The sequence below is a fragment of the Bos taurus genome, chromosome 26 (assembly GCF_002263795.3).
Source record: "Bos taurus isolate L1 Dominette 01449 registration number 42190680 breed Hereford chromosome 26, ARS-UCD2.0, whole genome shotgun sequence".
NCBI lineage: Eukaryota > Metazoa > Chordata > Mammalia > Artiodactyla > Bovidae > Bos > Bos taurus.
Genome location: NC_037353.1, coordinates 19009839 through 19035814, shown reverse-complemented (window position 1 = coordinate 19035814; position 25976 = coordinate 19009839). Strand labels below are relative to the sequence as shown.

Here is a 25976-nt window from a genome sequence, read left to right as displayed (position 1 = left end):
CTAGAAGGCTCAGGAGAAGCATGGCGGTGATGCCATCCCCAAGAAGGTAAAAATAGGTTCTTGACTGGGAGAGGGGGATTGAAAAAACGTCTACTTTTTTATGTATATATATATATATATATATGTATGTATGGGATCCCCAGGTGGCTCAGTGGTAAGGAATCTGCCTGCCAGTGCAAGAGACGCAGGAGACATGGGTTCAATCCCTGAGTCAGGAAGATCCCCTGAAGAAGGAAATGGCAACCCACTCCAGTATTCTTGCCTGGAGAATCCCATGGACAGAAGAGCCTGGCGGGCTACAGTCCATGAGGTCCCAAAGAGTCAGACACAACTGAGCGACTGAGCGCTCACACATTATGTATGTATAAATATGTATAGGGTATCTGTGTGTATACACATATTAACATCAACAGATACACAGTATACCTGTGGTATTAATAAAATATCACTATACATCTATTAGCATAGCTAAAGTAACAAAAGTTACGAGGCCAAATGCTGGCAAGAATGTGGAGAAGCTGGATCTCTCATTCATTGCTGGTACATCTACTCTGGAAAATAGTTTGGCAGTTTCTTTTATGACAAAAAAAAAATCTATACTGTACAACTACTATGAAAGTCGCTCAGTCTGTAAGACCCAGCATTTGCACTGCTGGGCATTTATCCCAGGTAAATGAAAACTTATGTCCACATAAAAATCTATGCATGATTGTTCATAGTAACTTTGTCTCTAATAGCCCAAACTGGAAACAGCCTCAATGTCCATCAGTGGGTTAATGGGTCAACAAACTGCCATCCATTCACACCATGGAATATTGAAACGTGAAAGTCACTCAATCGTGTCCCCATGGACTTTACAGTCCATGGAATTCTCCAGGCCAGAATACTGGAGTGGGTAGCCACTCCCTTCTCCAGGGGATCGTCCCAACCCAAGGATCGAAGCCAGGTCTCCCATATTGCAGGTGGATTCTTTACCAGCTAAGCCACTAGGGAAGCTTACTCAGCAATAAAAAGGAATGAACCATTGATACATGCAGCAATTTGGATAGCTCTCATGTGTATTATGATGAGTGGCAGGGGTGGGGGGGTGAAGTCAGTCTCAGAAAGTCACATACTATTGATTCCATATATATAATATTCTCAAAGTGACAAAATTATAGAGATGGAAAATAGATCAGTAGTTGCTGGGGGTTAGAAGTGGTGAAAAGGGGAGGGGTGGGTATGACTTTAAAGGGAGAACCCCAAGGAGGTCTTCGTGTGATGGAGCAGTTCTGTGTTTTGATCGTGGTGGGAGCTGCATGATTCAACAGGTGATAAAAAACAAAGAACGGATACACACACACTGTGCCAATGTCAACTTCCTGGTTTTGATGTTGTATTATAGTTAGATAAGGTATATGTAACATAAGGTATATGGGGGCAACTGGGTGAAAGACATACCGAACCACTTTGTACTATCTTTTACAACTTCATATGAATCAATAATTCTTTCAAAATAAAGCATTTTTAAAGAAATGCACTACGGAAGGGAATTAGAGGGGAAAAGTCATAAAAGGCCTTCTTGGGGAGGAAGCACAGTAATGGAAAAAGTGTCGAGAAACACTATGGGGTGGGACATGGGGGCAACAGTGTCTTTACTAAAACACAACGATTAAGAAAACATTTAAGGAACTTCCCTTGGCAGTCCAGAGTTAAGAGTCCGTGCTTCCCCTGCAGGAGGTGCAGCTTCAATCCCTGGCTGAGGAACTAAGATCCCACATGCCATGCGGCATGGACAAAAATGGAAAATAAAATAAGTATTAAAAAAAAAAGAAGGGAAACCATTTGAGTCAAATATACCTAGGTTCAAAATCAGATACCCTCCCCCTTATGTTAGCACCTCATGATATTAACATAAAAAGAATAGGCAATACGGTCTCAAATTAACAGACATATATGTGTATGTTAATATTATATATACATCATATGGGCATAGAAAAAAACTAAAAGAAAATGCAAAAAGTGTGAACAGTGGTTCTCCTTGAGTGGCTGGATCCGTATGGTAATTCTTTCTTGTTCTAGGTGTGGTGACATTTTACTCTTATTATTTTACATCATCCTCGTGATTACCCTTTGATGTGGGCATGATTTATCCCCATTTTACAAATGGGAAACCTGAGGATCAGAACCATTAAACATTCCCCAGTCACATAAATGGCAGAGCTGAGATTCAAATCCAGACCTAACTGGGCAGGTGATTTTTATTTTATTCCATACTTTGTCTTCAGTATTTTGGGCTTCCCTGGTGGCTCAGACGGTAAGGAATCTGCCTGCAATACAGGAGACTCAGATTCAGTTCCTGGGTCAGGAAGATCCCCTGGAGAAGGGAATGGCTACCCACTCCATATCGTTGCATGGAGAATTCCATGGACAGAGGAGCCTGGCAGGCTACAACCCATGGGGTTGTAAAGAGTTGGACACGACTGAGTGATTAACACTTCACTTTCATATTTTGTGTATGTGTGTATGTGTTTTCCAATTTTTATAGGCAGCACATAATATTTATGTCATCTGAAAAAGAAGCATAAATATTTAGGGGACCCAGGGCCTGGTTATATGAGCATTTTCTCAGGCTATTTCACCCTGGGTGGGTCAGCCCGGAGTTGGAAATCTATCACTTTTAAGGCAGCCGTTTACTTTGCTGGCCCTGATGGTACAAGATGACTTTTATTTTATTTTTAAATATGTATCTATTTATTTATTTGGCTGCATCAGGTCTTACTTGCTACATGCAGGCTCGTTCCCCAACCAGGGATCAAACCTGGTCTCCCTACACAGAACACAGAGTTTCAGCCACCGGGCCACCAGGGAAGTCCTAGGTGACTTTTAAATACATAGTCCTCTCTTACGATATAGTAGTAGTCAACGTTAATCAAGTGCTTAGTGTATGCCTGACCCTGGTCTAGATGCTTTACGAAGATACCTTATTCCACTCTCGGCACCACAGGATGAACTAAGAATCATAACCCCATTTTACAGGTCCAGAAACTGAGACTGAGGTTAAGTCACACCTCCAGAAGATAGGGAGGACTGGATTTGGACCCCATCTCCTTGAACACCCCAGTCTGGCGTCTTAACCGCTATGACTTGACTGCCAGACTCCCATAGCTGTTCTGTGCGCAGCCAGCCAGGGTCCTGCTCTGCCCCTTTCTCACTGGACATCCACGACCCCTCAGTTACCAAATGACCCAAGTGAGCCCATCCACACCACGGTGACAGCCACGGTCTCACAGGTGGGATGTTTATCCAGACATCTGGCTTGGCTCTCAACCCACACCCCATTGTACAGATAAAGAAACTGAGGCTCACAAAGCAAATCAATGTTGAGGCCAGGACTGGGGCTGGGTTCTCCTTCCCCTCTCCCCTTGAGCTGCCTCTGCTATTTTGAGGTATGTCTTATGGGTCTTATTGGGCCTCTTCTCTGGCCAGTGTCAGTCCCTGCCAGAATGGACCTGCTTCTTCAGCTGGGAAGCCTTGGCAGGATCATTTGATGGTATCACAGGGTCCCAAGAGCCTCCATGACTCTTCCCAACTGTCTGCCTCCACAGCTCAGGGTTATGGAGGCTGCTCTTGCTTGGGACTCCCTGACAGCCCAGACTGCCAATCCTTGCTCTTCTACATTGCCATGGGGTTTGTTCTGGGTCTGAACTCTGGTTCAGACTGCTCCACAGGTCCCCTGCAGCCTCCCCTGCCAATGGATCCACTCCCAGAGAGGCGTAGAAGGAAGACTACACTTGGAGACCGACCCCAGTGGATCAGCTGTGGGCCTTGCAGTGAGACTCTCTAAGGCCGCTCAGCAGGCAGCAGGGCCAACAGCCAGGGACACAGCGAGGGGCAGGAGGCTCCACCCCTGCAGCTTCAAGAGCCCCACATCCAGAAGGATCTTCATGGATCCAGCACAGCACAGGCCTTCCTGACTGATAGAGGGGCCAGCAGTGGGGCAGGAGGAGAGGGAACCAGTGGGAAAGCCAGATGGGAAGGAAGGATTGCGGAAAGAGAGAAGAATAAGGAGACAGAAATGGGACGCAGGGGAAACCAAGAGATGTGGCCAAGAGACAGATGAAACAAGGAAATGCTCCCTGCCCTCCAGGCTCGCAGTCCCATGAGAGAGGCTGATGGACACAGGAGCTCTGGTCGCAAGCAGATTTGGGTGCTCCATCACACTGGCCCAGAAGCTGTGAGAGGACTGAGACAGGAGAAACCCACTCTGCTCTGAGCGAGGAAGTGGGCCTTGAACTAGGTCTAGAAGGATGGTAGGAATTTGTAAGGCGTGGATGAGGGCCAAAGCGGGGCATCCAGGGGCTGTCCTGGCTTGAACAAAGGCCAGAGGTGAGAGTGTTCACGATGTCCACAGGACAGGAAGGGTCTGGTGGGAGCAGAATCTGAAAAGGGAGGCCAGGGCCAATGTTTCAGGAGCTCCCAGAGCCACGCAGAGAGGGTGGGCAGAGTGGAGGGGGTCGCTGAGCCGGGAAAGCCACAGCCAGGCTCAGCTTTCAGTGGGAGGGGCGTTGCTGGGGAGGAAGGACCAGGAGGAGGAGCCCAGGAGCCTCTCCAGGCACAAGACTGGCACCTAGAGCCCTGCAGGGAGAGCCGCATTTGCAATTTTTTTAGAAAGCTTTAGTTTTGTTTTGTTTTTTTTTTTTTCTGACTGCAAGAATAATGCATATTGATTATAGAAAAATTAGAAAATATAACACCATAAAAAAAGAAAGTAAAAATAACCTACAATCTCACCGCTACGTGTGGAATATTAAGCAAAAAGGAAATGTTCTCTCTTCACCCTCCCCCAGGGTCCTGTGACCCATTTAGTTGCTGCTTACTGAGCACCTACTATGTGCCAAACACTAACCGAAGGACGATCCTTGCTATGGGTGACCTTACATTCTAGTGGAACGAGGAGTCACATGTGATACCTCATAAACATAACAACTAGGTAAATATATAAAAGGTTAGAAGACGGTAAGCGCTATGAAAAAAGAAAATGCAGAACAGGGTAAAGGAATTAGGAACGCAGAAGGGAACAAGCCGGGAACGGTTTCAGTAGGTAGTCTGGGGCAGCCTCTTCCCAATTCCACACTTTTCGATAAGATTTTATTGCATGTAAAATACACAGGAGCACGTTTATAAATAAATATGCCTCGGAAGCTTTTTTAACGGAAATTATTAGACTCTCCCTATCATTCCCAAACTTGCTTTTTTCCCCCTCTCTCTTAACAGTAAGTATATCCTGGACATCATTCCAAGCCTGTGCATGTCTGCTTTGTTTTCCTTTAGTGCTGCACAGTATTTTGCTGTGTGGCTGCATTCATAATTTATTTAGCAAGGCCGCTGCTGACGGACAGTAGGGCGGTCTCCAGGCCGAAGTAGTTTGTTTTGTGGTGTTTGCAGTGAACAGGGGCAGGTCCAGAATGGGAATGCAGAAAGGGCTGTCCTGATGTCAGTAGGACTAGGAAGAAGATGTGGGGCCCCCCGAGGCTGTGCAGGAGGGCAGAGGGCTGCAGGAAGCCTCCTCCACCACCCATAATGCTCCTGCTCATCCCCTCTGACCCTGTTCCTTCCTGCCTCCAAAACTACCCCTGCCTCCTCCGGATTTTGCAGCAAAGTGTGGTGATCGGCTTGTCCATGGACACGTATGGGTGCACACATGTGCCCCTCAGCAGCCAGCCCCCTCCCTGGGGCACTTCTCTCCCCCACATACCTGGCTAGCTCCTCTCAGCTCCTGGGCCACTGGCTGGGGAACCAGTGCTTTCCCATGCTGTGGGCCTTTGCTTGGTCAGCACTGAGCTGTGCTTAGAGGACTCAGCTTCTCAGACCCTCACGTGCATGCCTTAGAGTCCAGACTGCATCACATCACACAGTAAAACTCAGGGACCTTGCTGCATTTCATGCTTCAAGGGGCAGGGGGTTCTCAGCGGGCCACTCTGTTGTGCAGTGAGCTCTCAGCTTCATCCTATAAAACCATCCCACGCACCCCTGCTCAGGGAGCCCCCTGGCCTCGTTCCACCATCCCCTACCCTGTCCTGCCCTTCCCCTGCTCCTCCCAATGCAGACGGCCAGCCAACCTCATAAACGAGCATTTCTGCTCACAGTCCCTGTTGAGTGCCCTGCTGGACTCGGGTTGCTCTGAACCCCAACATCTCAACCCCCGCATACCCACCCCATGTAGCCCACACCCACCCTGTGCAGCCCACACCCAGGCTCTCTGGTTCTGAGCTAGCAGAGAGCTAAGGCAGCTCTACCAAAGCCAATACGTGAAAACAAACGCCAATAATCTCCTTTCTCCGCCAGCCTCCCACTTGGGCTCACTCCCTGGGCCAACCCACCCCAGGTTTTGTTGGCGCCCCCATCCTCTACACATACACCCCTCCTTCCTTCAGCTGATTGTTCGCAAGTGACTCAGAGCTGCCTCCCAGCCGGCTGGTGCTCTTTTAGGAAAGGAAAATTCAGTGGCCCACATAAAAACGGCTTTAATAAAGTGCAAAAATATTCCACCAACTGTATTCCCACCATCTGTTTTGCTTGTGATTCTTCTGAAAAGCGCAATTCTCTGTGCCTCTTTGGCCTTTGTCCTTTAAAAGCTGCCGGAGGCGACTCCCTGCTGCTCTTAATGGGGCCTCCTCTGCTCCCAGACATACAGGCCCGGCAGTCTGGCCAACTTAAAGTCTGTCCTTGTGTAGTGTCTGGTGGCCGGGCCCCCTGGCTTCTGCAGCTGCGGGAAGACTTGAAATTTCTGGGGCAAAGGGAATGGCCCGGCCTGGGGGCAGGAGCCTGGGTTCCAGTCCGAACTCAAACACCTGCAGTTCCCTGCACCTTGCCAAGCCTCAGTGTCTCCATCGGGGGAGTGGGTATAAATTCTCCCTCGTGGAGTAGTTGAGAGGCTTCAATCAGTCACACCTTCGAGAGTTCCAAGTCCCTCCCCATCTCCTCTCCCACCCACCCCACTTAACGCACAAGCTCACACCCTGCTTCGCCCACTCTAATCTGCTCCCTGATCTTCAACACACATGTCCTTTTCATATCTCTATACCTCTGCCTGTTCTGTACCCTGTGCCTGGAACGTCCTTCCCTTGCCTTCCTTTCTGTGCCTCCCAAGCTCTTATTCCTCCTGCATCCTCCAACAAAATGACTTTTGACACCCGCCTCTCTCACCAAGTGGTACCCATACTATATGTGCACTTTCCCAGTTTATTTTAACATAATCACTGTGTTCATTGCCCCACAGGGCTCAGCTCCTCCAGGATGGGTCCTAGGTCTGTCTCCTTCCTGCTGAATCCCAGCTCCCTGCATGATGCTTGGTCCATGGTGGTTTGGTCATGGGCGGGGAGGTGGGCAATAGAACAAGGGTTTCGAAGGTGCGGGCTTCAGGATCAGACATTCCCTCTCTGGGTAGCTGTGAGCAATTCCCTTCACCTCTCTGAGTCTCATCCCCTTCGACTCTAAGATGGAAATTATAAAACTAGTATTTTCTCAGGGGGCTGCTATGAGGATCCAGTGCCCTGACTGAGAATCACTGCCTGCAGTTTAGAGTGCATACCCTGTAGCATTACTGGCATCAAGGGGAAGCCCTTTGGGAACTGCAGGGTGCCCCCCATGTCTAAGAGATGATGGGGATGCTGAGGGTCAAAATTGGCTGGGGCAGCGCTCACATCCAAAAGACTGTCCTTCCTGGATAGGCTAGAGCTCCCATCTTACAGATGAGGAAACTGAGGCCCCCAAATAATCAGTAACAAAAGAGTGAGTCCTACTGAGACGTGCCCTCCCCATGGCTGATTTCTATCCTAGTCCTGCCAATCCCTGGGTCTGGAGGAAGAGAGGAAGCAGGATTCAGAGGCAGGATGTAAATTTGTGATTGTCTATGAATATTCGGCAGCTCTTGAGTTATTTGCAGCACTTCTGTCAGGCTGGAAAATGTATTTGTGTAGCTGCTCTGTTGGCTTAGGCGAGAAACATTTGTTCTTCTTTGTCTCCTTTTTTTTTTTTTTAATAGAAAAATGTTTACTTTTTACATCTGCCACTTAGTTTGGGCGCTGAACACCCTAAACATGCCAAATCTCTTGAACCTCAAGAGACTACTTCCAAACAGAAAAAGAGTGGGCAGTTGACATCCCCAATCCTATTTTCACCCCCTTCCCCAAAATAAATTATTGTGGTAGGAGGGAACAGGGAAGGAAGGGGTTATGAGAAATGTTTTCTGGCTTAATAGAGCCAATCCCAGAACCAGCAAACCCCCAGCCTGGAAGGGGAGAACCTCCATGGGGAGAGAAGCTGCATCCTGTCTGGGGGCTCTGGGTCATGTGGGGGTCTCTGCTCAGGGGACCTCTATCTGGTGCTGCTGCCCCATTGCAGGCACAGGGGCAGGGGGCTGCTCACCTTTGACACTTCCGGAGGGTGGTGGCTGGTCCCTGCCCTTATTAATTCATGATGGCCAGAGGAGAGACTTCTCTGGAGGCCTTGGGTTGGAGGGAGCAGAAGAGAAGCAAGCCCAGGGAGGCTCAGAAAGTAGACAGTGTGGCTCTCAAGATGCACCTTTCTCTGGAAGCTCCAGACTGACGCACTGGGACTTGGGGAGAAAGCTGCAGTGGGGTCCTTCCACACCGTGCTGTCTTAGCTCCGACCCCAGGGGGACCTCAGAGGTAGAGATAGATTCCAATACTGGAATCTCTATATTGATTCCCCTAAAGTCTAGGCATGCAGCTTCTCTCCCCATGGAGACTCACCCCTTCCAGGCCCATGGCTTACTGGTTCTGAGGTTGGCTCTATTAAACCAGAAAACATTTCTCATAACCCCCTTCTCCCCCTGCTCCCTTTTCTAAAATACAGGAACCCTGTTCATACGCAAAATGTTTCACAGACCACCCTCCGCCCCCATCGCAGCGATCATTGTAGAAAATCCATTGGTGGACAGTAATGACCAAAAGCTGCTATAAATTCGATGGCACTTTTCAGTTTCCCTTGTTTTGTGACAGTCTCTATACGCATTGAGGAGAACGTGGCACGCAAATGTGGGTGACTTTATTCTCAGCCCTCGACTGATGCTTGGGGGAGTGTGCAAGTCTGTGGAGCCCCGAGCACCAAGCCCTTGTCTAGGCAGCCCAGGTGGGTGTCAACGAGGGGCTGCAGCATCCCTCCCACCTGTACTGAGCGCTGCCCTCTTTCCCAGGTGACTGACTGGAGAAAGGCTTCTCCCAGCAGGTGAGGCCCAGCTCCCGCTCTTCTCACCCCAATCCATCACCATTAGCCTGACCTTGTCTCAGTGACAGGCCTGTTGCTTTAAGCAGGAAGCTGGGGCCGGCTGTGACGACGCCTAAACACCTGATAAATCTTTCCAACCTGCTTTCTGCCAGTGATGTAACACGTTGCTTTAAGGATGTGTGCAGATGGATTCACAATGAATATTCCCTGAGTTTCACCACCATTATTTTCTGTAAACATCTCGGCTTTGTTGTTGTCGTTCAGCTGCTAAGCTGTGTCCGATTCTTTGTGACCCCATGCTGCAGCACAAGAGGGCTCCCCTGTCCTTCACTATCTCCTGGAGTTGGCTCAGATTCATGTCCATTGAATCGATGATGCTATCTATCCATCTCATCCTCTGCCACCCTCTTCTCCTACCTTCAATCTTTCCCAGCATCAGGGTCTTTTCCCAGTGAGCTGGTTCTTCATATCAGGTGGCCAAAGAATTGGAACTTCAGCTTCAGCATCAGTCCTTCCAATGAATATTCAGGGTTGATTTCCTTTAGGATTGACTGGTTTGATCTCCTTGTAGTCCAAGGGACTGTCAAGAGTCTTCTCCAACACCACAATTTGAAAGCATCAATTCTTCAGTGCTCGGCATCCTCTATGGTCCAGCTGTCACATCCAGACATGACTACTGCAAAAACCATAGCTTTTACTGTGTAGACCTTTGTCTGCAGGGTGCTGTCTCTGCTTTTTAATACACTTTCTAGGTTTGTCATAGCTTTTCTTCCAAGGAGCAAGTGTCTTTTAATGTCATGGCTGCAGTCACTGTCCGCAGTGATTTTGGAGCCCAAAAAGAGAAAAATCTGTCACTGCTTCCATTTTTTCCCCTGCTATTTGCCATGAAGTGATGGGTCTGGATGCCGTGATCTTAGTTTTCTGAATGTTGGGTTTTAAGCCACTTTTTTCACTCTCCTCTTTTGCCCTCTTCAAAAGACTCTTTAGTTCCTCTTCACTTTCTGCCATTAGAGTGACATCATCTGCATATTTGAGGTTATTGATATTTCTCCCGGAAATCTTGATTCCAGCTTGTGATTCATCCAGCCCAGCATTTCATATGAGGTACTCTGCATATAAGTTAGATAAGCAGGGTGACAATATACAGCATTGCCATATTCCTTTCCCAATTTTTAACCAGTCAGCTGTTCCATGTCCAGTTCTCACTGTTGCTTCTCAGATTGGTCTTTCTCCTGTGCCCTTTGTCACCTCAGCTTTTATATGGAGCTCAACTCAAATACCTTATCCCCAAGAACCTGTCCCTCATCACCTTGACTAGACAAGGCCCCCAGTAACTCTTACTTCCTCTTTATCTCATCACCCGATTTTTGTTTTCTTCACAGAGCTTGTCAATATCTGGCATTGTTTATCGGTTCATCTGGGTGCCTATCTATCCCCACTAGAGTAGAAGCTCCCTGAAAACAGGGACTTTCCCAGTGACGGCCCCTTGCAGACTTTAGCTATCAGTTTAGATACAAATCAATGGAATACACCCAATATTAAAAAGCAAATCAGCTGTAAAGCTGATCATTGTCCCCAGGTCTCCCAGATGCCCCACCCCCACTCTTTCTTTCCCAACATGCTAGGTAAATGGTACAGCCAAGATTTGAACCCAGGACTCCAAAGTCAATCTGTTTACCACCAGGTTTAACCCTCTTCCCCAAAACAGCCTCCTGCCCATTGGCCTAGCCACTAGGATGTAAGTTCTAGAACTGCGCTGTCTGGTATGGTAGCCACTAGGTGAGTGGTTAAATAATTCTATTTTAAATAGAATTTAAAATCCAGTCCCTTATCACGCCAGTGCCACACCGGAGCTCAGCATACACCTATGGCTAGCCGCTACCGCAGCTGACAGATAGATAGAGAACATCACCGTTACCACGCAAGTTCTCTTGGACGGCGTTGTCCTAAAGGAGCAGGATCTTGTCGGCCTTGTTCACTATTTCCCCAGCACTTAGAACAGTATTCAGATCATGTTTTTTATCAGATGAACGAATGAATGATGACACCCTTGAAGAGAATCCCTCCCCAGTCCCCACTCTCCTCTGCAGCTGATCATTTCACCTTTCTTCCCACAGGGAAGGATGAAGCCAGCAGCGTGGAGGTGACATGGCCAGATGGCAAGATGGCCAGCAGGAACGTGGCCAGCTCGGAGATGAACTCAGTGCTGGAGATTCCCTATCCCCGGGATGATGACAGACCTCAGGACCCAGCCAGCCTGGAGGTGAGCAGAGGCATCTGGACCTTAGAGCCAAACAAGCAGGCCCCTCCCACAACCCTGGGGGCTGAAGCTGGATTCCCAGGAATTGTAGACTTTGTTTCTAGAATGATGGAAATCTTCTTAGCAAAGGGCAGGCTTCGTAGTGACCCCTCCAATTGTAGTTTCCACACCACTATCACACCCACAGCTCTTCTGCTCCTCAAAGAAATCCTAGCATGTTGGAAGGGTAAGCATTTTTTTTCACCCATTTTACAGAGAAGGTAAACTGAGACCAAGAAAGAGAACCCACCAAAACTGCACAGCCATTTGTGAGCAGAGTTAAGGACTGGCCTCAGGTCTCCTGCTTCATCTCTGATTCTTTCCAAGGCTCTGACAGCCTCCCGTTACCTCTGCAGACTCCTAGGAAGAGCTCTGGGCCCCTGTCCAGAGAGGATCACGCCATTGCAAATAATAGGAGCCACTTAAACTCATACAGACAAGGGGACTTACAGGGAGGTTCCAGGGAAGCTCACAAAACTCAAGGGACACTCGGGATGAGCTAGAGCCATGGCAGTTTGGTGGCCCCAGGAGCTCATGGACCTCTGTTTTTAGTGCATTGGCTCTGTGGGGAGAGCATTATCCTCCCCCAGTAATCTTCACCAGCACCCCATCATTCGTCAGTTCCAACAGTCGACATTGTCTGTCTTGTGTAAAGTGTTCTGAGTCCCAACCACCGTCCCCAGCCACCAGGCTGCTGAGACCTCCACAGAAACCTAGCAAAGCCCCCACAGCCTGGAGTGACCAGGCTCCCCAATCTCTGTCTCCGCCTCACTTAGATCAAATTCCAGCTGCAAAGCCTTTGAGTCACTCCTCTGGATGGGATATCCACCTCTTGTGCAGCCCTGCCCAAGGTGGGGTGATGGCCTGGCTCACAGGCACCCCAGCCCCAGGAGTGGGGAAGGTTGTCAGAGAAAGGGGTGTGGGGAGTGAGCTTATCCAGTCCTCTTTACACTTTGCCTTCCTGAGACCCAGGTTGTCTCAGGTGATGCCATAGGAGGGACAGACTCTGTTGGGGGTCACGGGGCAGGCCTGTGGATCCCACATGAGGGAAATGAGCAGGAGTTTGTACAGGCTCTGTTCTTGGCCTTCCCCCTGAGTCTCCTCTGATCAGTGCAAAGGAATCCTGGCAGGAGGGGCTCTCCCTGATTCAGAGCTGCAAGCAGTCCTTTATTGTGGGGTCAGGGTGACAGCTGCTCTGTGGCTGTGACTGGGAGGGGACCTAAGATGGGATCTTCTCAACTCACTAGTGTCTCTGCTTCTGCCCATCTTGCAGTGCGGCCAAGGATTCTCCCAGCAGGAAAATGGCCATTGTGCGGGTAAGTTGCCTGCAGGTACCAGAGGACAAGGCAGAGGCCACTGGGGAGGGTCAGCCTGGGACTTGGAAGACTCAGGTTGCAGACAAGGGGCGGTGGGAGCGGTGAGAAGGGGAATGTGTTGTTTGTCCCTGGGGCTCCTGATGCCAAGACAACCGCCAGGTAACTCGGCAAGGTGGGAATGATGGTAGCAACCTGCAGGCTGAATCACTACAGCTCTGGGAATTGGCAGCACTTCCCTGCCGTGAATACAGAGAGAACAATCACTGGGAGGAGACACACTGCCTAGACAGAGCGCACAGGGAGGCCTCGCTCCTGGAAGCCATGGTGGGTGGGCATGCACCCTGCATCCAGCACAGCAGCCAGCAAAGGGGCTGGCAGGCAAGAGTGGGCATGGCTAGCCAGGGGGCATTGGAGCAAACTAGGATGTGGCATGTTGTCACAGCTCAGAAGGGAGATTGCAGCCTTTTGCAGTACTGGGGGGCAGGTAACTGCAGCACAGCCAGGCTCTGTGAGGATCCAGGGACCTCCTAAGACCTCTCAAAGGCCTGGAATGGGCAAGGTAGCCAAGAGGCTCAGCACCGAGACTTTCAACCCCATGTCTTCCATCCTAAGGACCAGCAGGGGGTCTGGCCAAGGACTCCACCTGCCCTTACATGCTCAGGCAGCATTCTTCCCAAGTCCCCTCTGCAGCCACTCATCAGCCCCAGGTGAATGGTTTGCTATTGAGATGCCAGAGTGAATGAGATAATCCCTGCCCTCTTGGAGCTTAGACCCAGTGGGAGGGGTGCACAGAGAAACAGATTGACCACACAACCTGGGCAGGGCTTGTGGGGGGGTGGGTGCTATGGGAGCACAAAGGTGGGGGGGGTGCTAAGCCAGTCTAGTGAGGGTCCAAGAAAGTGCCCCAGAGATAGTTTAGGTCTGAGCTGAGACCTGAGGGGTGATGAGGAGTCCACCAGACAGTAGGGAGAAAGTGTTCCAATGGAGGGCGCTGCCTGGGCAAAGGACCACAGGTCAGAAGTGGAGAGGATGGCTGGAAGGGTGGCTTGAGGAAGAAATTAGTTCCCTCCGCTCCTCATGTCCCCACCATGGCCACTCTAACAGATGATGCCCAGACCCAGAAATTCCAGCATCTCCCCCATGTGCTGGGAAGATTCCATGACCTCCACAGTGCAGCCGCCTCTTCATTTCATCACCCAGTAGACATTTGGGTGCCTCCTGCACAGCACCCTACGTGGGGAGCTGGGGGTGCAGGTCAGGCACCTTCCCTGGAAGGGTGTTCATTCTAGTCGGGCAGACTGACCACAAACCACGTGGCCCAAGAGCTGGATGAGATGAGTTAAGAACCCTTTAAGCAAGGTGCTCTCTGAAGACTCTTCTAGAAGATGTGGGCAGGAAGAGGACCTTTGAGCTGAGACCTAAAGGACAGGAAGGGTCCAGCCATAGAAACAGCAGAGAGAGGAGCTTGCCCAGCAGAGGGGAGGGTGGGAGCAAAGACCATGCAGCAGGAGAAAGGCTTATTGTGTCAAATGGACAAGAACGAGGCCAGAGTGCTGGGAGAGGATGAACAAGCCGGATGCCACAACAGGGAGGATCTTGAGTCCCCAGAAGGGAGTCTGGACTTTGTTCTCAGGGCCCTTTGCAGTTAAGCAAGAGCATGTCATGGTATGGTTCATATTTTCAGCAATCACCCGGCTGCTGAATTGCAGATAGGATTGGAGGAAGCAGGGAAGCCAGGAGGCCTGGGGAGTGGATGGAGGTGTGGTGGCAGGACAGGGGAAGGAGAGAATGCAGCAGCAGAAATCCAAGTAAGAGCTGCTGGTGGCTGGGGACAGGCTGGTGGCAGAGGAGTGAGAGGAAGGTGGTCAGAATGGAGAGGTACGATGGGGCAGAATTGACAGGATCTGTTGTTAAATCACCTGCAAATTAAGGAAACTGGAAGAATCAGGAATCTCTCCAATGTCTGCTTAAGCAGCCAAGAGGCTGATGGTGGCCTTGATTGAGCTGGGGAGGATGGGAACAGGGGACAAAAGAGGCTTGAAGGCCGGGGGATCTAGAGTTCCATTTCAACCTAGTAAGTCTGAGATGCAAGGTAGAATTCATGAGTCTGGAGCCTCAGGGAGAGGTCATGGCTTGAGATAGGAGGCCTGGAATCATCCGTATGTGAAGGGACCACCTAGAGAAACTTGGGAGATAGAAAAGAAGACCCAGGAAAGCATGAGTGCCCTCAAGGTGTAAAGGTCAAGTATAGGAGGAGCCAGCCAAGAAGACTGAGCAAGCTGAGGCCCAGGAAGAAGGGCCATGCCCAAGGTCATGGCGGGAGTGGGGAAGCAGAGCCAGAGCAAGTCCCCCCAGTGAGCGGCTCCCCTTGCCTTTCAGACACCAACGAATGCATCCAGTTCCCGTTCGTGTGCCCTCGAGACAAGCCCGTGTGTGTCAACACGTACGGAAGCTACAGGTGCCGGACCAACAAGAGATGCAGTCGGGGCTATGAACCCAACGAGGACGGCACAGCCTGTGTGGGTGAGTGGGGCCCTGGCCACCGTCCAGTAGCAAAGGGAACTTGCCATCCACTGGGGAGCTCTATGCTATGCTATGCTAAGTCACTTCAGTCGTGTCCGACTCTGTGCGACCCCATAGACGGCAGCCCACCAGGCTCCCCCATCCCTGGGATTCTCCAGGCAAGAACACTGCAGTGGGCTGCCATTTCCTTCTCCAAGGCATGAAAGTCTGAGAGGCCCCAGATTGAGGTTCTCAGCCCCTGCCTTCTCCTGGCTGGAGGACATCTCCCTAGACCTTTGTGGGGTCTCCAAGGAAGACCATGGCAGGCTTGGAGAAGCCCCACCACTACTGCCGTCAAGTGAAGGGCCCCTGGGGTGCTGTGTCCTGGCCAGAAGCCATTGCTCTTCCTGTTGCTCCCTTTCCTGAAACTAATGTTCCAACCTTAGGGTCAGCCCACGTTTTCTTACCTGGGGATATAGACTAGCTCCTGCTCACCTCTGTCTGAATTTCTGAACTGGTGTTTGTCTTCTTCCTCCCAAATGCTTTCCCCCACCCCAACCCCACCCCCATTCCCCTTCTCTTTTCCCCATTTTCTGTCTCCCACTCCATCCTTTTTGCAGCTCAAGTGGCCTTTTTAGGTGGGTATCCTTCTGCCGCCTTTAGAATCTCTGAGCCTCTCTCTTGGGCCTCATCTCTTTCTCTAGGCCTTGGACTTTTCCTTCAGTTATATGCACTTTAAATTCCATCAATAAAGGAAAAAAAAACAAAAAACTAATGATCTTTGTGGAAAACTAAATATCTCCCGCTGCCTGTCTTTCTCCATGCCCAGTAGATTCTGCTGCGTGCTCCTTCTGAATGGACAGCGGGGGTGGCCATCTTTGAAAAGGGAAGTTTGGGAGATACTGATATTTGTGTCACCTTTAGTTGCTTGTGAAGTCTTTCTTTGCATGTCTTCTGAGAACATGTTTTTTACCCCATCCAGCCTCCCTCACTCCTTCAGAAGAATCAAGATAGTCCTGTCTTTTCTGTATCCTCCAGTGTCATGAGCGGCTTATTTTGCCCTTAACAAAGATGGCTTCCGGTGGTTGCTTGCTCAGTTGATTTGACAGTGTGCCCCATGCCTGCTGGTTTGGCCTGTGCTGTTTCTGCTCTGCGGGCCCTGAGTGCCTGTGGTAGAGAAAGCCATATTGGGGTTGGTGGTGATGATGGGGGGCGGGGTAAAGGGTGGCCATTTGGGACTCTTGATAAAAAATGTTAAAGTTTGAACTTGCTAAGTCTTCCAGTCTCTTTCTGAACAAATTATACCAATAAACTCTCTGCTGGATATTAGTGTCTAGCTGGTGAAAAAAAAAGTGTCTGAGGCAAGCAGAGCTGGTTGGAATGCTGAATTAGCAGCAGCCCTTCCATCACGTGGCCCTTGGAAAGCAACTCCTGATACCGAGAAAGTGTCTGCCCCAGGCATGAGCAATGGTTGGGTTTGTGCACCAGTGTTCACTTGGGGGACACTGGGGTTTGGCCAGGTGAGGCGTGTGTAATGAGCAAGGGACAGACACGGAGGGAATGTTCTGGGGCAGTCACTTCTCCAGAAGTCTGGGCCTCAGTATCCCACATCTAAACAGCAGCAGAGTTGGGCTGGTGTATCCCTAAGAGCCTTTTCCTTTCTAAGACCCCTGAAAATGTGGCTGGACATAGGCATGCCTAGTGTCAGATTACCCTAATTTCTAGAAAGAACTTTATGGTTTGGTCTCTCCTGCAATATGCTTGGAAACCTGGAAGTTCCTGAAAGCCTCACTTTTAGTAATGATGTAACACCTTAGAATACTTTCATGGCTAGCTTCAGTAGTGCAGGAGCCTTATAAATCACAGATCTATTCTTTATGTGATTGGGAAAAAAGGCACACCTCAAGATATAATAAAATCACTCTTACGAAAGCCACCAACCCTTTAAAAAAATATATCTAACAAAAAACTACCATATTCTGATATAATAATTATATGCCCCATAAATCACAAAATATTAATTCCTCATTGCTAGTGTTGTTTTTACACTTGGAACGGGAGCTAAAATGAAAAGTTTTAAAATAAAAACAGCTACAATCTCACAGAAAAGCATACACCCACTTAAAAATCGTTCCACTTCTGGGAAGCGCTCTCCTGTGTGTCGACACAGAATTAAAGATCTGAACAGGCCCTAGACATGAGACTCAGGGAGATGAAAAGATCAGCCCAAGGTCATGAGCCAGCTGGTCCCCAAGCCAGGGCTGGAGCCCTCTGCCACCACCCTGTCTTGTTGAGGGGCTAACAGACAGCGCTGTCACCATTCAGATGATTCCCTCGTCATTCTGGAAGATGCTGCCTTTTTAGAGACGAACAAGGGGATCTATGATAGGGAGATAAGTAAAACCCAAAACCCACAGAGACTACGGTTTCAAATGCAATGGTAAATAACAAGATAATGGTGTTCATTGACTTCCTGCACACACAGCACGAGAAATAAGGGCTAAGACAGCTAGTGTGACAGCCTGACAAGGACATCAGGAGAGCTGAGGTGATAGCAGACTTCAGAGGGTGACTTATAAGTAATAACCGTGAATTCCTGCACATTGAGTTTCATATAACCGGGTGTATTTGTGTGGTTTTTACCCTACTAGGTGGATGGGGCCAGATGAGTTACAAAGAGGAGCTCAAAATCCCTCCAGCTATTAAGAGCACAACTATAATATCCTGACTCCAGGGTATTAGATTCATACCCTGATTTAGATTCGTTCTTCTGTTCATTCAGTCTTTCAACACATATTGGTTGAGCACCTATTATGTGCCGGGTACTGCGCTAGGCTCTGCGAGTGCAGTGGGGACAAAAGGTGACGTGGTGCCCCATATTGCCTCCCACCAGCCAGATGGAGGAGCCCAGTACACAGGATGGCAATGGGACTCAGACTCAGAGGGGCTTTCTAAAAAGTCTAACTAAATTCTTGGATCACTGTACCAGAAAGCTAACTCTCTGCATTCACTCCTGTATTTATTGAACAATCATTTATTGAAGGAGAAGAAAACGGCAAACCACTCCAGTATCCTTGCCTGGAAAATCCCATGGACCGAGGAGCCTGGTGGGCTGCAGTCCATGGGGTCACAAAGAGTTGGGCACAACTGAGTGACTAACAGAATCATTTACTGAAAACCTCCTGTGTGACGAGCACTAGGTCCCTCCCATGAATACTGTGACAAGGTCCCTCCTCTGAGGGTGTCAAGTTCCCTGCCCCCAAGATGCTTGGGTTAGAAGAAACAGGAGGCGAAAAGATACAGAGGACAGGCAGGTACTGAACCGACTCAGCCTCACCTTCCTCCAAATAACAACACCCCTGCAGTGGGCCAGCAGGGTGCCTTCCAAGCCCAGGGCCTCAATGTAGGACTTTTCTGATCTGTGCTGAACCGGCCAGGCTCAGAGTCCCTCTTCCTTCTAATTCCTCTTGCTCTGAGGCCCTTGGGCACCCAAATCCTTCTGAAAGTGTTAGTCACGTATGGACTGTGGCCCACCAGGCTCCTTTGTCCATGGGATTCTCCAGGCAAGAATACTGGAGTGGGTAGCCATTCCTTCCACAGGGGATCTTCCCAACCCAGGGATCAAACCCACATCTCCTGCATTGCAGGCAGATTCTTTACCATCTGAGCCACCAGGGAAGCCCTTTGCCTTCTGAGCATGAACAGTTCAGTCTCTCTTTTTTTTTTTGGATGATAGCCCCACGCAGGCTCCTGACATTTTTGTTGGCTTCTCCTGGGCCTGAGTTTATAACAAAAATAGCAGATGCCTTCAGGAGCTGACAAATAATGGCAGGGGCTAAAAAGGATTATGCAAATAGAGAGCTGAAGCACTGAAGGGGCTCATCCAGCAGAGCAGGAAGAGGGGCCAGCTCAGCCAGAACTTCCCATTTTTCAAGAAAAACCAAATAATGATAATAATACCATTTTTACTCTGCCCAAGGATGTTCCTCTTCCCAGGAAGAATCTCTCTTAGTCGCTCAGTCATGTCCAGCTCTTTGCAACCCGCTGGACTGTAACCCATCAGGCTCCTCTGTCCATGGGATTTCCCAGGCAAGAATACTGGAGTGGGTTGCCATTTCCTTCTCCAGGAGATCTTCCCCATCTAGGGATTGAACCCCCGTCTCCTGTGTCTCCTGCATTACAGGCAGATTCTTTACCTGCTGAGCCATCAGGGAAGCTGATCTTTCCAGGAATGTACCACCCAAAATGACGATACTAGCCTCATTTAGTGAGTGCTTGGTATTTCTGGGTCAGACCTGAACTCTTTACAAGAATCAGCTTGTTGAATCTGCAAACAGTCCCCAGAGGAAGGTGCTGTAGTCATCCCAGTCTTACAGAGATGCTGAGTGCTGTGTCCAGGGCCACTCGATTGGGGCGGGCAGAGGCAGGACTACATCGGGGTGGTATGGCCTCAGCTCGCACTCTTCCTTCTCCATTTGAGCTGGCCGACTGGTTACTAAAAAGCACGATCTCTCCTGCTGCCCAGGGTCAAGGGAGCGTTTGGAAAGAAGGTATGGAAAGGATTCCGTAGGGGTGGCCCAGGATCTGAGACAATGTCCTTACAGTCTCGTTCAACCTGCAAGAAGAAATGCCATTCCCTGTGTGGAGTTCCCTCACCGGGCACACAATCAGCCATGTGACCTCTTCAAGCATCTGCTCAGCCACCAGCCCTGCTCTGGGGAGGTGCCATTCTGAGGGCCAGGAGTTTGATTATGAGTCACTCTGGCTGCTATGGCCCCCTCCCAGGGTCTGGGCATCGCACCTTGACCAGCACTGGACTGCAGCTTAAGCAGGGGTTCCACTCCCGTCGGCAAACAGGGCCCTTGGTCATCATTCCAGAGTCACATGAGACAGGAGGACAAGTACTTATCTTTCTCAGGGAGCCAGCTGGTTTTTTCCAGCAGATTCCCAAATGACACCTCACCCAGACTCTCAGCCCTTGAGGCAAGCCACGTTCCTCCCTTTCCCTCCCTCCCCAGGGTCAGCCACAGTCTCACTCCTTCAGTGTGGACCAGACCCCAGCCACATCCTGTCAGGAGCTGATGTTGCGTCTCCTTAGCAACGAGCACATCCTAGAAGGAGGAGGGATGAGGGTGAGAGAACAGGGGCCAGTTAACTCCATAGGTAATGTCAACCCCTCCTTCAGCACTTGTCCTCTGAAGAAACCACTGTTGAACAGCAGAGTGGTCAAAGGGTAGGCCATCAGAGAACAATGAGAAGCAAGAAGAAATAACCCTCCTCGGGGAAGAGAGCTAACATTTACAGAATGCCTGCTCTGTGCTGAGAACTGTACATCTGCGTCTCCGTTCATCCCCACACCCATCCTATGGGATAGATGCTTTTATTCTATTTTACGACCAAAGGAACTGAGGATCGGAAACAAGATATCCAAGGTCATATGGCTAGTTAAGTAACTGACACCTGGGAAAATTATTTAACCAGTTGTCACTCAGCATATACTGATCAGACACCTACTATGTGCCGGGTGGTGGTTCTAGTGGCTTGGGATGTACATCAGTGAACATCACCGGGCAAGATTCCTGAATGCCCTGGTGACATACAGCAGGCACTAAATAATATAATAAGGTATATAATATGTTAGAGGTTAGGGGAACAAGGAAGCAGCATTAAGGCAAGTTGGGAGTGCTGAGATAGGCAGACTGCCATTCTAAATAGGGTGGGTTAGTTGGGCTTCACTGAGAAAAAGGCATTTGAAGTCGGTAAACTGTTTTTGAGCCTAAGTTTTCTCATCTGTAAAATGGGGATAATACATACCACACAAAGTTATTACATTAAACAAGAGGATATAAAATATTTGACATAGGGCTTGGCACCTATTAATAGTAAGCCCCCAGTAAATTAGAAGTGTTATCAATATTACTAAGTAGCAAAGCTCAGGATACATCCTGGATCTATTCAATACCAAATCTCACATGGCTCCTGGCATAGCCTGCCTTGGCCCAGGTCACTGGGAGCCTGCAGTATGGGAGATTTGAAAGGACATCTTCCCCAGGGAGCTGACAGCTTAGCAGGGAAGAGATCTCAAGGACTGAAAATGGCCGTGAGGGAGCAAGCAGAGCAAACCTTCCCGGGGTCTGGGCTGTGCTGAGAAGTTCAACTTAGTTCTCACACGGTGCCATTCCCCAAGAGAATGGTCATAAACTATGGTGAACTAAGCAGTGTCCAACTCTGCGACCCCGTGGACTGTAGACCACCAGGCTCCCCTGTTTATGGGATTCTCCAGGGAAAAATACTGAAGCAGGTTGCCATTTCCTCCCCCAGGGGATCTTCCTGACCCAGGAATCTTTTCCTGCGTCTCCTGCATTGCAGGCGGACTCTACCACTGAGCCACCTGGGAAGGTTGTGATGTTCAGATGTGTAAATGGAGTCCCAAAAAGGAGCAGTGACTTTCCCGAGGACCACAGCCTAGCCAGGAATCTGACTCCTGCCTGGGGCTCCTCTGCCTCTCTCTGCCTCCTTCTCCAGAAAAGGTGAACTATTTCAGAAGCAAAATTGTATCAAGCATTTTCAGAAATGTGGGTGCCAGTGCTTGTCCTTCCTATGATGCTGACACAGAATCAGAGTTGGGGGAAGCGCCCACCAAGTTAACCCAGGCACTGTGATTGGGCGGAGGAACACAGCTGGGATGCGGGAACTGAGGGATTAGCTGCAGAGTCCTACTCAGCTGAGACAAGAGAAGCTGGAGACAGCATCAGGAGCATAAGAGATGAGGGTGGGGACAGAAGTCCTGCCAGCATGTCTGCCCAGAATCTCATGACCCCTGCCTGCCTGCCTGCCTTCCAGAAGGGGCCCAGAATAATTCCTATAAAGGTAGCTCATTATCCTTCTTCCTGGCCAGACCCAGAGCAGCCATGCAGGATCTCTCCCCTAGAATCATTCAGCGCATCCCCTCAAAAGATCCAGGGGCTCACTCTCCTTCCCCAGCCCAGACCTGAGTGCCGAGCTCCCAGGGAGGGAGAAGAGCACAGCCAACGTTTCCCAACTGCTCCTGGGGACAAGCAGAGGAACACACTTAGGCTGAAGGCAGGAAGGCAAATCCCACATATACCTCCCCTGCCTATCTGTCCCCCGGGCTCACGATGTACAGGCCTTGAAGGCAGACATAGGGAGGATGGCGGGAGAAGGAAGCTGGAAGGACTCAAAGCCTCACCCAAAGCGGAAGGTGTCCTGTTTGCAAAGGCCACATTCTTTCCTACAGAGCTCATTCCAAACTCCTGCAGCCCTCCGTCCCTCCCTCCTTCTTTCCATCTATCCTTTTTTAACACATAATTTTTTTTAATTTATTATGGAATATAGCTGATTTGGGCTTCCCTGGTGGCTCGGACAATAAAGAATTTGCCTGGGTTCAATTCCTGGGTTGGGAAGATGTCCTGGAGGAGAGCATGGCAATCCACTCCAGTATTCTTGCCTGGAAAATCCCCATGGACAGAGGAGCCTGGCGGGCTGCAGATCGTGGGGTCGCAAAGAATCAGACACGACTGGGCAACTAAGCACCACATGCAGCCCATCACTGATGTAGTGTTTCAGGGGTCCAGCAAATTGATTCCATTATACACGTTTCAGATTCTTTTCAACTACTGATTAATACAAGATATCGAATATAGTTCCTTGTCTCAGCCCACATTTAAATTTCTTTTTAAATTTACTTATTTTTAATTGAAGGATAATTGTTTTACAGTATTGCATTGGTTGCTGCCATTAGATCAAAATGAATCAGTCATAGGTCCATATGTGTCCCCTCCCTCTTGAACCTCCTTCCCACCTCCCACCCCTTCCCACCCCTCTAGGTTGTCACAGAGCCCTGATTTGAGTTCCCTGAGTCATACAGCAAATTCCCACTATCTGTTTTACATATGGTAGTGTATATGTTTCAACGCTTCTATCTCTTTTCGTCCCACTCTCTCCTTCCTCTCCCCTTCCTGGGTCCATAATCTGTCCTCTGTGTCTGCATCTCCATTGCTGCCCTGCGGTTCATCAGTACCGTCTTTCTAGATTCCATATGTATCCATTAATATACAGTATCTGTTTTTCTCTTACTGACTGACTTCACTCATCTATCCTTAAAATTCTCTATTTACCCTGAGACTCTGGGATCAGATGGACTCTGGCTTGAATCTGCAACTCAGTTTCTTCATCTGCTGAAAACGGAGATATAACAACCTCATAAAGCTTTTGTGAAGCTTCATCAAGATGGAGCATGTAAGGCACACACCGCCCAGGTTGATAAAATGCAGATATTATTATGAAATCTGTTCCAGGTCCTTTAACCTCCTGCCTTCACTCCTAGCAGTGCCTGATTTTACAACAATCCATAAGTCATTAACTGGGACGATGTTAGACCTATAAGACTCCTTCCCAACGAGACACAACCATCACTCATAGTTACAAATGCAGAGTTCATTTGGGGACCGGGTTACACAGCATCTTTCCTTCGAAGAGCTCTTGTCCTGTATTTAGATCAGCACTGGGGAGCACAGGGCCGATCGGTACCCATCCATTCCGCCTGCCTCCCCACAGTCTGCGAGCATCCATCTCGAGCCAGACAGCCCTCTCCCTCACCTTTGATCCATCAGTCATCTCTCTGTCCATAACTTCTCTGTATCCTTCCACTTATCCATCCATCTATCCATCCACCCATGGTATTTCACCCTCTAGGGCCCCAGGGCCAGACTTTCCAGGCAGAGTAGTCAGCCCCACAAGGATTTGCCCACCTCAAAATAACAGCAGGAGCGCTGGGTAGGGGCTGAATGGGGTCGGGATGTATACTTCCTCCCCTCCCCCACTCCTCTCCTCCCCTCCCCGCCAGGTGGAGATCGTCACGAGCAGAGCCACAAGATCACAGCCAGGGCAACATTACTGAAAGCTGCCCAGTGCAGGGGATGGCCTAGGGTCACCCTTTAACCCATACCTGCCTTTGTCTACATTGGCCTAAGCTGATTCTCAGTGGCATGTTGCCCCAGGAGCCCGAGGATTTCACGTCTTCATATTCTTGTCTCTTCCTGCAGCCCGTGATGGGCAGCATTTCTCATTCACCTGCCAAGGGTGAGGCACTGCACCCCAGGCTCTTGGGGTCAGGGGAGAAAGTGGTGGAAATGAGTAAGACGAGATTCCCACCCACCAAGAGTTGGCTGAGGAGCTGGGGCAGGAGGAAGGCCATCACCACACACCCAAGGTCTTGTAAGCTGTGTATAACATTTCCCCTGCCGGGGCCTCGCTCGGCGCAGCTCTCAGGTGGTAGCCGGTCTCCAATCACTTTTCCATTACAAAAATCAATAACTTGAATTACTCCAAAATAACTAGCCCCTTCGCGCCCCTGCAAATCTAATTTTTCTGTGTCTGCATTTGCCCACATGCTGCTCTCTGAGTCTGGAATCTGTCTTCATGAGTCAATCCAGGCAGAACGAAGCCTTTCGCCTGACTGTGACGCACTGTGTCAGGAGAGCCGGACTTGGGGTCGGAGACTCGGGTTCAAGCCTTCACTCTGACACTAACTGTGGGTGCTGGTGAAGCTACTTAACCATCTAATTTCCTCGTCTATAAAATGAGAATTCAAATCTAACCACCCACCAAGAGCGTTAGAGAGCAAAATGGAATAATAATGTACAGGAGTTCCTGGCATACACAAGGAAATCAATGAACCCTTGCCTTTTGTTAGTTCTATGCAAGAATCTGAAACCTGGCTATAAATCTACATCATGAGGCCACGGTGTACTGAGATCCTAGTGCAACTTCAACAATAACAATATCTTACATTGGAGAAACAGATTATCATTTACCAAAATTCCTTCTCACAATGCTCACAGTTTACAAAGGACAAGAGAGACTGGGTGTGGCCAAGTGATTGACTGGAGTGTGCCGACTGCTGCAGCCCTCTGACTCCCTCTGAATACTTCCACCTCCTCAGTCATCCCCATGGTAACCACGAGTCCCCAGCAGCTCGGGGACACTAAGTCCTGCTGTCCAGCAGCTGCTGAAATGACAGGTCTCTTAGGGAAGAGCTGTGAACACAGCACAGCCCGCCCTCAGCGCCGCCAGGAGAATAAATCCTCCCAAAGTCGCCTGAGCAGGGTCCTGTGGAAACCTTGGAAGGCTGAGCTCTGAAAGGAGGGAAGGAAAGTGAAGTGAAGTGAAAAGTCGCTCAGTCGTGTCTGACTCTTTGCGACCCCATGAACTATACAGTCCATGGAATTCTCCAGGCCAGAATACTGGAGTGGGTAGCCTGTCCCTTCTCCAGGGGAACTTCCCAACCCAGGGGTCAAACCCAGGTCTCCCTCATTGCAGGCAGATTCTTTACCAGCTGAGCCACAAGGGAAGCCAGAGAATACTGGAGTGGGTAGCCTATCCCTTCCCCAGCGGATCTTTCCAACCCAGGAATCGAACTGCATTGCAGGCGGATTCTTTACCAACTGAGCTATAAGGGAAAGGACACCTATTTCATGCCAGGCACATCCATGGCCAGTTTCTCGCTGGCTCCTCAAAACCAGGTGTTCTTAGCATTTGGGGGATGGTTACATACCCACTTTGAGAATTTGCTAAAATCTGTGGGCTCTCTTCCCCAGTTAAAAGTA

At 49.6% G+C, this 25976-nt stretch overlaps 1 protein-coding gene across 2 annotated transcripts in view; it reads left to right on the top strand.

Moving 5' to 3' along the window:
- The window catches only part of CRTAC1 (cartilage acidic protein 1), a 151677-nt gene extending 135005 nt beyond the window's left edge, over positions 1-16672 (top strand). The window contains 4 exon segments of one of the 2 annotated variants that reach the window (NM_001205325.1): positions 11349-11494; positions 12804-12846; positions 15226-15369; positions 16331-16672. In NM_001205325.1, coding sequence (NP_001192254.1) covers positions 11349-11494; positions 12804-12846; positions 15226-15369; positions 16331-16362 — 365 coding nt within the window. In that variant the 3' untranslated portion in view covers positions 16363-16672. 2 annotated transcript variants of the gene reach the window in all.
- Positions 16673-25976: the final 9304 nt, after the last annotated feature.